Source organism: Terrapene carolina, unplaced genomic scaffold, assembly GCF_002925995.2.
Source record: "Terrapene carolina triunguis isolate 2854851 unplaced genomic scaffold, T_m_triunguis-2.0 Scaffold247, whole genome shotgun sequence".
NCBI classification, from domain to species: domain Eukaryota; kingdom Metazoa; phylum Chordata; order Testudines; family Emydidae; genus Terrapene; species Terrapene triunguis.
Genome location: NW_020664598.1, coordinates 11,013,507 through 11,026,271, shown reverse-complemented (window position 1 = coordinate 11,026,271; position 12,765 = coordinate 11,013,507). Strand labels below are relative to the sequence as shown.

Genomic DNA, 12,765 nt, shown 5'->3' with positions numbered 1-12,765 from the left:
GATGCTGATAAAAAAAAATCTCAATCAGACTAAGATCTGTTTATAGTTGACCCAACATTTTTTCATTATTTGGAACAGGCCTTGAATATCTACTCTGACTTTGATCTCACCTAGCTGGGAGCTTATAGATTTGCCTTTTAAAAAGACTAGATGTGATGTGGCATCTAAGACTTGTTTACAGATTAATTTGAAAAAGATGTGGCGCAGTGCATGGCCATTTGTGTCAAGAAAATCTGAATGCCAATGTTGAGAATGAATGAACCAAATATCACTGGCAGAATAAACATGCTGAACTTAGCGTCAGTGCATGCTGCTAACTGTCTTCCAATAGTGCTTCTATTTTGTCACAAAAATATTTTGGGAAGGACTTAAATCTGTCATTCTTGGCAACAGTTTTATTCAGGAGCATTTTGCACTCCAAATAGGTAGAAACAGAAATGAAGATTTTTGCCTTATAGTAGTCTAGCAGTTGTTGGTTATGACTGCTTGAATTTTGACCTGGGAAAAACATTTTGCTCCTGAATTGAACATCTATAATATCTTGCCCTCTAACTCTACAAGTCTATATTTTGCTGAATTAAAAAGACACCTTGGTAAGTATCTCATCGAACACTACTGTACTATCTTTTTTATACAATCTGTCTTGCGGTTTTTGAAGTTTCACACTAGCAAAGAATAAAGAGATTTGCTGGAGGGTAGGAGTTTTTCATGGGGCTGAGCCATTTACTTCTAGTGCTTGGAATGGTTTTTAAATTTAAAAAAATTGTTTGAGATTCTACTACACAAAGTAAAAGTTGAGGTGTTTCCATTTTAATCCTATTTCAACTACCAACAACCGCTAAAGTAAGAGTTCCAATAAGAAACTGAATAGTGAAATGTCAGAAGGATTGTGGTACTGATAAGTAGAAAAGATTCTCTTCTCATCCATCATGGTCTAGTGGAGCTGTTCCTTTACATAGCAGCACAGAAGTCATTGTCAGTAAGACTCAGAGCATGCTGAATGAGTTAGCTGAAATTATTAATTAAATTTATTATTATTTACATTGCAGTCTGAACCCCAGCTCCTGTGAACCCCAATCCAGGGCTAGGATTCCGTTGTGCATAAGGGAAGAGAGTCTTTAAGACTCTCATGCTCATCTGTTATGAAGAATTTTGTATATGGTATTCTTTATAATAACAAGCATAGTTCCTGAATATCAGAAGAAAAGGCCTCTCTCTTCTCCATTTGCTGAAAGTCATGTTATATTAGAAAAATATATTTTAAAGGGCTGTTTACCAACAAGGAACAGGGAGACAGCCAGCCAACAACTGGCTTTTGTACTACTTAGTCCAGGATGGAGCTAAAAACTGCTTCCATAACTTTGCAGGTGGCAGTTTTGGGGTCTTCTCTGAATTATGTGGGATGGTGAAGGGTTTCACATCTAGATAGCATAATACCTGGATGCTTTGCAGATCAAACAAATTCTAAGATATTCATGATAGTTCATACTAGCCACCCACCCCAGTACATGGGAAGTTGTCTGTCTGCAGAGAGGTCAGGTTGTACATGAATCCTACAGCCAAGCAAGAAAACCTAGGCCAAGTTCCAGATGATTTTTGTGGCATAGAGCCAGCAGTTAGGCAGAAAAAGTATACCTACTTGTGTGTCTGCTCTACTATTCTGTTACTTGTTGGTAGTTACTGTCTGTCCATGGTAAAACATTTGTCTACCTATTACGTTATTAGTAGGTCTAGTAGAGTTGAGAAAATGGGTCACACCATGTGAAAAATTCTTTGTTCTCTTTCTAGGTTTTTCACTGGAAATGATTAGTTCAGAGCAGTGAAAAGAAAATTTGCCTGCTCCTGTATAATTTTGCCACTTTCATAGACATCTGAGTTGTGTAACTGGAAAATTCAGAACTCAGATGTAGCTACTAAGTATTCATTTTATTTGCAGAACAAGAAGTGAATCAGCAGAAGTTCCACCAAACTTATCGCCATGTCATCTTATACTGATCCCATTTTCCATCTTTTTCTTTTTTCTTTTTAAATTTAGCATCATCATGTACACAAAGTATTATCATAATTTTCTCAATCTAAAAACAGTTTGCTTATTCCTTTCTTTAGGTACCATCCAGCCATTCAGGAGTCTACTAATAAACTTCTGCGTATTTCACTGATGTGCTTTCTCTAGGTTCCATCCAGCCATCTACTAAAATGCCTAAATGTTTCATCCCTGTATTTTCTTTAGGTTTCACTAAGCCTTTCATCTGTCTACTAAAACTTCAATTCTTTCACTTGGCTGCCCAGCACCTTAAGTACCTAACAGTTCCTGTACAGTTTAATGGGAGCTGCTTAGTCCTCAGCACTTTGAAAAGCCAAACAATCTATTTAATAAGCTTGATTTTAGGCACAGAGTTTTGAAAATCTTGGTCATTGTTAGGACTAAATTGTGCTCTCAGTTACACCAGTGTAAATCTAGATTGACTCAGTGAGTTTAATTGGAGTTACTCTAGGTTTATCCTGGTAAAAGTGAGAAGAGAATTTAGCCCAGTTTCATTGTGACTTTATAGTAAATTTATGTTAATTGATGTACATTAATTTGAATACCTAAAATTGTAAGACTATCCTCAACTCCCTCATAATCTCTAATGTATTAATAGATCTATAATTTATTTTATCCCCACTAAGTGTTACAGATAATCAGTACATGCAATATATATAATTATCCAAGTGCTTTATGACTTTCATATATTGTGTTAGTGTAAGAATGCACATTCTCATCTATTTCATCTCGCTTTACTCCCTCCCTATTTGTGAAAGCTAACATCTTTAAATATAGTTCTGTTCATATTATTATTCTTAAATCCTGTTAAGGTCAAAAAGTGTTTCTTCTATAACACAGACTAGGTAAAATATAGCTCTCCACTAACCTAAGCAAAAGTACCTGAGGTTGCCTGGGTCTGACTGAGAGGAAATTTTGGCCTGCTATATGTATGGGTCTTTAGCTTTCTCAGATTGCAATACCTATTCTTTGCTTGCCTAATCTGTAGCAGCAAATATCCAAATCACTTGCTTACATTACCAAACTTCCTGCACAACTCAGAAGTCAAGTGTTTCCATGCCTACAATAAACAAAAGTATCATGTATGTTAAGGGTATCTGCGCTCTACTCAGTTAACCTTTTCTGCTGTTTCACAAAAGTGACAATAGTGACTCTAGATTTAAAATAGTGTTCAGTTTTCAGTTAAAGTAGAGCATAAATTTGTTTGTTAGACATGAGAATATATGGAACAGAACTAAAATCACTCTATGTGTAGGTTGAATTTTGGGGGAAGTCTGATGTGAATTCCTTCAATAGTTAGGAGACTGAATGACTTTTAAAAAAATAGTTTAGAGTTGTTGTTTTTGTGAAGCATTCTTGTTTAGAAATTATTAAGTTGTAACAGTTCAAACTTTCTAGAGATATAGATCTAAACAGTTTCAGGAATGTTATATATGAGCCTTTTCCACAGAGGCACAGGTGAAAATAAGTTGTTAGAGAGGATGTGGCTCCCCAGTAGAGCTCCAGGTGCCGCAGAAGCAGGGTAGGTGCTCCAATATAGCTTAGTGTATACATCTTCTCCAGAAGCACACCTCCTAAGGTGTAAAGAATGGGGGTTCTTAGATCTGTAGTGGGACTCTCCTCCTGTACATCTTGGGAGCTGCACAGCTTTTCTGCTATCCCATTTGCACACCGTGGAAGCCATGAGGAACCCAGCACCACAGAAAATGTAATACATATGGCACACAAAATTATCTGTGCCAATCCAATTTTAAAAAAGAAGAAAATATCAACATGGAAACCTTTATTAACTTAACATTAAGGTTGCTAAAGTAATAATTATAATTTTTCAGTAAAATACAGAACTGCAATATTACTATTTTAAAAAAACCTTAAGAATTAAGGGGCAGATTGTGGAATGCCCTCTCTTGTGTGCACAGGATGTAAGGGCGAAAGAGTAAGACCACACTCACCCACCTCTGAGCAACCTCCATGCATCTTGGCTCCCAGCACAGTAGGGAAAGCAGGTTCCACCTGACCAGTGTTCAACCATCCTATGAAGCAAGTGGGTGCAGAGGGGTCTGAAAGTTAATATCTTTGCCTCACCCCCAACATGTTGACTGTAACAAATTATTTACCGCAGAACCAATTCTAAGCTCTTTGGGGCTCCTCTGGGAGCTACACGGCTACAGACCACCTCATTACACAGGACTGTGCCTAAAGGTACAATCTAGCTGTAGAAGATCAAGGATTATATATGTAAATAGGCATTGCTAATGTATGTGTACCATTGAAAGAGTATGTATGCATGAGTATGACTTGTGCGTCAAAGTTAAGGTCGTCACATTTTCACATGTGAATGCTGTCAGAAACTGAATGTGAAGGCAATATGTATTACCTTTCATGTTCATTCCCACTCTTTGTAATGTTTGAAGTTGTTCTGCTGTTGATCCTGTATTATCTTTTTTGTGGAAGAGTTATATTAATTACTTCAGCAACCTTTCATCCAAGTTATCAGTGTTTTATTGGGAAATATATTGCATCATTTGCTTTCTGTAGCTCTGTTAGTTTAGTGAATCTCTTTACAAAATTAAATGAGACTGCTTTAATATTTCCCTATAACAGAAAAGTCACATTTATATACCTTCATTAAAGTGCCATGCTATGTAGTTATATGAGCTGTTAATTACCATAAAAACCATTTATAGTAGTTCCTGAAGAGGAGGAAATAGGTTGTTATATTAGGCCAATTTAGAAAAAGATGCAAATTTTATTTAACTTTATAAAGTTAAATAAAATAAAGTTTATAAAGTTGAAGATGCACATTTTAGTTAACATTTAGAGGTACAGTAGAACCTCAGAGTTACAAACACCTTGGGAATGGAGGTTGTTTGTAACTCTGAAATGTTCGTAACTCTGAACAAAACATTATAGTTGTTCTTTCAAAAATTTACAAATGAACATTGACTTAATACAGCTTTGAAACTTTACTGTACAGATGGAAAATGTTGCTTTCCCTTATTTTAGTAGTTTACATTTAAAATAGTACTGTACTGTATTTGCCTTTTTTACTTTTTTGTCGTCTCTGCTGCTGCCTGATTGCGTACTTCCAGTTCCAAATGAGCTGTGTGGTTGACTGGTCAGTTCGTAACTCTGGTGTTTATAACTCTGACGTTCTACTGTATGTCTGTATATCTTGAAGCCATAATTATATCTAGTTTGTTCTAGCCTCTCAACAAGTACACAGGTAAAAAATATATTTTTCTACTAAAACCCATTTAAAACACTAATGCTTATGGTCTATTTTCACCAGAGACTGAGCTCTGTGTGTGTTCTATTCAACAGCTAAAATTCAAATACAGTTATTAGCTAACGAAAAATACTGTACTGTTGTAGAAAGTGCCTTTTATCTTGCCACTAGGGTCTCCTCAGAATCATGAATATTGTCACTAGACCTTAATATCAATATTTTAATGGCACTTTCATACTTTTCCAGGTATTATTAACAATAATAATAATTAATAATAATAAAACCTGGAAAAGTATGAAAGTGCCATTAAAATATTAATGTTAATAATAATATTCATGGCATAGTATATGAGTTAACATTTTAAAATAACAGTACAATTGCTAAAATAGATTATAATTCTTAGGAAATGAAGTATTAATACCAAAGAGTGGGGCCATTATTCAATGTTTATCAAATGAAAACCAAGTGAACTGATAATGTTCAGTACTTGAAGTGTTACCTGTATATGGAAAAAACTGAGTTGCTTAGTCCCTTCATTTTGGATTAATCTTCTAATGCAGGAGTTACTAACTGTGTGTATAGTGGTGGTTTTTTAAATTGTGGTATGTTTTGCGTGTCTGAAATGGTTTAGTTATGTTGAATGTATATGTGGTACGCATTTTACTTGCAGACATGAACGTCAGCGAATCGACATCCTCTTCAGAAGGTCAGATATGTGGTTGACCTTGATTTCATTTTTTGGTCTTTTGTATTCACTGTGGATTACATCTCTAACAAACAGAATCACTTAAAAAACTCTCATATAAATCCATATTTTAATAATAGATCACAGTTCACATCCCATTATTTTATTTATTTATTTGTTTATTTATTTATTTTACTTGCCTGGAGCATTAAGGTTTACCATTTCAGCTACTGAATTACTCAACGCTTTATTCATCAGTTTGAAGTTTCCATTACGAGTGTTTCCAACTATCATGATTCCCCCCCTCCTTTTATTTTGCAGGTTTCACATTTTCGTTTGTTTGTACTAAAAAGGATAATCTACAGTGCTCTCTTTTTCCTTGTATAGTTTTTTTATTCATATTTCTTTTTACAGATGAAGATGACAGTGCTTCAGTTAATACGCCACAAGCAGGTTAGGATTATTACAGTGCTTTTTTCCTTCCTTCTTAGAAAAAACTAGACTAGAAAAAAATAGGTCCTGATTCTGTAGTTTGCACTTAAGCATAATTTCCATCAACACAGAAACTTCTTTAGATACTTTAGGTGAAATTCACCTCCCCATGCAGTGGGCCAGTACAAGGCTTTTACAGCACTGAAATCCCACTTGTATCTTCTTATAAGGACTTAAGTGAGACTTCACTATTTCATAGCAGGTGAAATGCTCAGCTGCTCTGTCTGTATGCATTCATCTGGAGGAATACAGACTGCATTTTTAAGGTTAAACCTGAACCCAAATTTCAGAATTATAATTAAACTAAATCCTTATGATTTAAAACTAGTTATCGCCACCTGATTGGATGTCACCTTACTTGGGCTGTTTACTGATGCCACTGCTCTACCAGTCAATCAGAAGTCAGGTGGCTTTAATTTTTCAGTGCTGACCACCAGTCAGCTGACCAATAAAAGGGCTTCAAACCACAACCACAGAATGAAAGCAGCAGTAAAAGATGCTGCGTAAGGTCCTAGTGCCACCAACTTTGGGGTGTTGCTGAAACCTCTTCCTGCCCACACACATGCTTTCCAACCATGTTTTATGTTAATTTGCTTAAAAAGGAGTGCAAACCCTTAATGAAACCCAATGATGGAATGCCTAATGATTCACATCAATTTATTAAAGTAAGAAATGCTGTGAATTATTTTAGTTCCCTTAAGAAATTATCAACTTTTACACAAACTCCCTGAAAATGAAATATTACAGGGGCCAGATCTTCAGCTGAAATCAGTGGAGTTACACTGATATGTACCAGCTGAGGATCTGGCCCTTAATTCTAAAAATAAAACTATTATTTTAACCACTCCTAAAAAGAACCCTCAACATTTCTTTTCCATTATTTCTCTGGATTTTTTTTTTCAACCTGAGTCATTATATTGTTAAACTTCAAGATACTGTCCTTTAGGATGAACAATGAACTGAAATGTTTTCTATTATCTTGAACTACCCAGAATTTTGAGGAAAGTATTGGCCTTGTTGCATCCTTCTAAAATGTGAACCTTTGGAAAGGAAGCCTTGCACAGAGATGCACACTATGTTAATTACGTCTTCCTGTGTTGAATACAGAAACGGAAGAAAGATAATTGAGGTTTAGACTCAGTTATACACTTTTCATATTCCTGTATTGAGACATCTCCACATGATTATGCTCCTAAATTTCTGTTCTACCTCTGCTACTTGTGTACAGTCAATTTTTTTTTTAAAGAACCAGTAAACTCTAAGGTCAGTTACACTGTGATCTCTAAACTGGGATCATCCAGGTTACTCTTTCCTTTCAGATGGGACTACTCGGTCAGTGGAGAGAAAAGATTCAGGTGAGACCTCCTGAAAAAAAATAGAAACATTCCAACTCTAACATAGTGCGATTAGTATTAATTAATTATTTCTTGGCACTAATTTACCTTTATTTTATATTACTGTCATTCATATCCCATTAAATCTTAACTTTTCAGTTGATTTTAAATGTCAAAGAAAAGGGGTTACTTGGGAAAATCTACTTGGAAATTTAGAAATAGACATCTCTCTTAAATGAAATGTGCAGATGGGACTTCAACCCCAGTTATTTACCTGGAATAGCTGAAAACTGTGAATCTTTTTAATAAAAAACAAACACATGCTGACTTTATGTGATCTTCTTGCATATAGAAACGTTTATAACATTTTTTTTTTCAGAATCACATTGTGGTTTATTAGGATTGCAGCTGGTTTCACATTAAAAATTCCAGTACCAGACACAGCTATATAAAGAATTTTCACTAGTGACCCTTTCCAATTTGTATTTATGTTGTGTTTTTGTATGTGTACCAGTATACTATATATACAGCATATAGATAGATGCATCTCTCCCTATACATTTGTGTCTGTATGTGCATGTGTATATGTGTGTTTACACGTGAGCAATAACACAATTACATGTACAGTAGAACTGGATACGCCCGCACATTGAGTGCATTAAGAGACAAAGCTAAAAGCCTAGATCTTTTAACCATCCTAGAAGTGGAGTTATTTAGTATTCCAGTACCTCCTGGAATGTGTTATAGCTTTTAATAAAACAAAAACATTTGGTTACCTTTTTCCACAGGTGGCCAATGTAGTTAATGTTACATATCTGTGCAATGTTAACTTTCACCAGCCAGCATGATTCCTTCTGTAATAATCCTTTATACAGTGTAAAAACCATGCTGACATCTGCCGTGATCTTTTACAACAGGTACTGTACATGAAAAGGAACTTTTTATATTAGCAACAAGGCATAACAAAATATGAATTATATTGCAATTTGTTGTGCCTGTTTGTTAATTGTAAGATCAGAGACCGACGGCCTTTGAACACACTGACCCAAATCACACAGTATCATGTTTTTTTTTCCATTCAAGAACAATAAGGAGGCATTTCTGATCCAAAGAGAGCAAAGAAATGGCCTGTTGTGGGGATAGACCAGTATTCATGTTCTTCTGCACAGATTGTACTTTCTGACATATATGCCTGGGTGGCCCTAATTTTACTAGCTACATTCATTTCATATTTTGCACTAGCCCACACTCCTCAGTCTAAAGGAGAGTATATATCATTCTTACTTCACACATTCTAACTCAGAATATGGGACACATGTTTTACCCAGTCTGTAGGAGGAGAGCCTGTGGCCCACAAATGTTTTCTTTATTGCTCTCCATGGGGTTTTCCACTGGAAGTCAACTTTAATTCCCACCAGGGCTCTGAAGGAGTTGTCAGAGAGGGAGATATTCTGGAGACTCAGTACATACATCCTTTCTCAGCATTGCCGCCCACTTTTGGCTCAGAACTCCCCTTGACTTCAACAGGAGAAGGATCTGTACCTGAGTGTGTGACTTAATCATTTGTGTCTGGCTAGTTAGTCACCTATAAACATCAATCTATGCACAGGGCTGGTCTGGGGATTTGCTGGACCCAAACTCTCAGGAGGGTACATATAGGCGGAGGCTGGTGGCAGTGGTGGTGGGGTTGGAAATCAGGCTACAAGTTGCTGCCTCACTGGTTCTATCACGGAAGGGAGAGATTGGGATTGAACAGTGAGCCTCTTCCCATCATTATCTCACTGGCCAAGGGGAAAGATTAGTTTGCAAGAGTTGCTGAGTGAGTGCAGGATTGAGGGAGATCCACAAAAATCATGCACCAAGTGGTCACACTTATCCTGCTTGTGCCTAAGACTGGCTGTGCCTTTGGACCTTTGATCCATGGTGTCTGTTTCTACAAAGCACTTTCGTGGACTATACCTATAAAGCACTCGTGGCTGAACATTATTGCAGTCCAAGTTACAAAAGACACTTATACCGTCCATCTGCCCAAATTTCTTTCCCGAGTAGTTCCATTTTCCATCATCACATAGATGATATTTCTATAGGAACTGTAGAGCATGTGACAGCCCCGACCCTGACAGTGGGTGTCACTGGGAGTAAGGGAACGGAAGACTTACATACCACTGAGGATGCCTAAAGGGTTAGAGAGATTAATGAACTCAGGTAAGTGTTCTTTGGTGGGAGTGAACCATGCTCAGACAAATGATATTTCTCCCTCTCTCTGCATATTAGTATGGTCTCTTGGAGATGGAACTCCAGAAGAACCAGAGAAGCATGACAATTCCCAGAGATCCACTTTATTTATTGAAAAACCACAGGGTGGTTCAGTGAATGTTGGTAAGTGGCTAGAAACAAATTAAATATTGGGGGTTTTATGATACAGATAAAGTCTGACAAGAGGTGCATTTCACATAACGTTTAAATTCTGCATTCAGGCACATGCAACTCCCTTTAACTTCAGTGGGAACCGCACACTCCTCTTTGAAGAACAAATTTGGCCGGTCTGTGAAGAGAATATTCAATTGGTTAATACCAGGACCAAATTTAGATCTAATAATTTAGTCAGGGTGAAAGCTGGAAGTTGTGGTCACTTGGAGAGGATAGGTGATCACCTGTACTACTCTTAGCTGTACAACAGCTGACACAGTGGGAGAGTTTCAGAGATTGTTGTTCATATGCTCTTACACTTTCTCAGTCTCTAACTAGAAGAAAGGATTTTGTGGGGATCTGTAGAGCATAAACAAAACTAGGGACTGGAGAAATAGGAACTAGACATGTCCCTCTCTGAAGCCCATAAATACTGGTCTTTCAGGCAGCCATTTGGGGTTGCCATACAACCTCCCTGTCAAGTCTCTTTCTAACGGTATAGCTACACTGCATTGTAAACCTGGGCTCAGACTCAGATCTTTCTATAAAGAAACTTGTACAAATGTGACAGGCAACCACATTTTCAGTAATGACTGAATTATTATTTTTTTCTTTTTTTAAAGGAGAAAATATTACATTTATAGCCAAAGTAGAAGCCAAAGATCTTCTTCGAAAGCCAACTGTAAAGTGGTTCAAAGGTAAATGGATGGACCTGGCCAGTAAAGCAGGCAAACACCTTCAGCTGAAGGAGACATTTGAGCGTCATAGCAAGGTACACTTCTATTTTTCTTTTTTCTTGAAGCCTTAAAAACCATTCTTAATCAGTCATTCATCTAAGGATGGAGGGCATTGTGGTTCAGGCATTGGATAGAGACTCAGGAGAACTGGGTTCAATTTCTGGCTGCACCATACATTTCCCTAGGATGTTGTGTCTGGTAAGGATCTGATGCATCATGTCCCCTGGCATAAAACAGGAGCTCCTCTGAGTAATAACTTTGAAAGGGGGTCTCTGAGTCACAGTTCCTTTCCAGAGTTCCTCCTGGGCAGCACAGCTCTGCATCACTCCTGACACAGGCGGAGAGAGTAAACTCTCCATCTTGGCCAAAGCTTTTAACTTCCTCTTTGTACAAATGGATCCTAAACTAAAATGATTATACTTTGCATTTGAATTTCAGGTTTATACATTTGAGATGCAAATCATTAAAGCTAAGGAAAACTATGGCGGGAACTACCGGTGCGAAGTAACATATAAGGATAAGTTCGATAGCTGCTCTTTCGATCTTGAAGTCCACGGTAAGATTCCCCTTTTGTCCATTTATAGATTTTTTTTTTCTCTTTTTACAACAAATATGATATAACTGTATTCTCAAGGCCACAGTGAAGGAAGTTTTAATGTTAACTTTTTGAACACAATGCCTCCTGAGCAACTGTGATGTATTTTTGGAATGAAATATATGGTAGAGGGGGGTGGCTGGCAAGCATGGGTTTGAGCCAGAGCCCACGGAGGTCAATAGAAAGACTTCTATTGACTGTAGATCAGGCCTCTGCTGAACAAAAAGAATGCCAGTCATAAATCTGTCAAGCGATACCACATGAGAGAGATTATGTATGCGGTTATATCCAAGAGAGATTCTGATATGGAATGGTTCGGAATCCCCACCTGTGCAGAGAGAGCGTAAAATGGTACCTAGTCAGTGGTAGCATTTTACATCTACTTTGCCCAGGTATAAACGACTGCACAATGCAGTGGAGATTCAGGGCCAAATTATTTGTCGACTTATGCATGATAAAGACCCTCTTCCTGCAAACATTTACACACATGCTTAACTTTACTCATGGGACTTCTCACATGAACAAATTTTAGCAGATGCATATTTGCAGAGCCAAAGAGAGATAGGAAGCAATGAGCAAACAAGAGCGAACAATCTTGTCTGCCCCATGAAGGCTACTGTTCAAATCTTAAAACCTGCAAATATTCACCTGGTCCTGTAATTTCAGCTGCTAGACAGATCCAGGCAAGCTTCCCAAATACCCAGAGGGCAGCAACACTCCAAGCAGCCTAGTCGAGTATTTGTTCATCCTAGCAAAACAAGCCTACCAAATTACCAAGGTCATCAGCTTGGTCATCAGCCAGGGAAGAAGGCTGCAGTTAAGGGAATGCCCAACAGCTGATTGCTAATTGACCGAGACAGGCCTAGGAATCTGCGTGTATTCATAGGCTGCTAGGTGAAGAACTCATCTATCCGCATCTATAAACTTTCTATAGGACAGAGTTGTTTCATCTATTTAGCTCTGATTCATATGTCTAATTCATGCAGAGGGAAATTCATCCTTGTGCCAAGGCCCAGCACAAAGATCTATCCATCAGTTATATCACAAATAAACTCTCCAAATAGGGTTTATGTGGTGCAGAGATCTTGTGCTGGCCCTTGACACAGGAATGAATTTCCCCCAGAATCTCCCACTCTCAGTCAGACCAAGCTCTTGTATCTTTCTTGCTGACCACCCAGCAGGAGAAAGACAAAGTCTATTCTGGGTGGCAAAAAACAACTGATGATGATTTGGGACCCCC

General features: G+C 37.5%; 1 protein-coding gene across 7 annotated transcripts in view; it reads left to right on the top strand.

The window, feature by feature from the left end:
* The window catches only part of MYBPC1 (myosin binding protein C, slow type), a 115,474-nt gene that overhangs the window by 38,209 nt on the left and 64,500 nt on the right, over positions 1 to 12,765 (top strand). For 4 of the 7 annotated variants that reach the window (XM_029912821.1, XM_029912818.1, XM_029912819.1 and 1 more), the window contains exons 4-9: positions 5,944 to 5,979; positions 6,373 to 6,411; positions 7,770 to 7,805; positions 10,059 to 10,163; positions 10,817 to 10,965; positions 11,369 to 11,486. In XM_029912821.1, coding sequence (XP_029768681.1) covers positions 5,944 to 5,979; positions 6,373 to 6,411; positions 7,770 to 7,805; positions 10,059 to 10,163; positions 10,817 to 10,965; positions 11,369 to 11,486 — 483 coding nt within the window. The remainder of the gene's footprint in view (positions 1 to 5,943; positions 5,980 to 6,372; positions 6,412 to 7,769; positions 7,806 to 10,058; positions 10,164 to 10,816; positions 10,966 to 11,368; positions 11,487 to 12,765) is intronic. The other 3 variants (XM_024208154.3, XM_024208156.3, XM_024208157.3) reach the window with 3 other exon arrangements.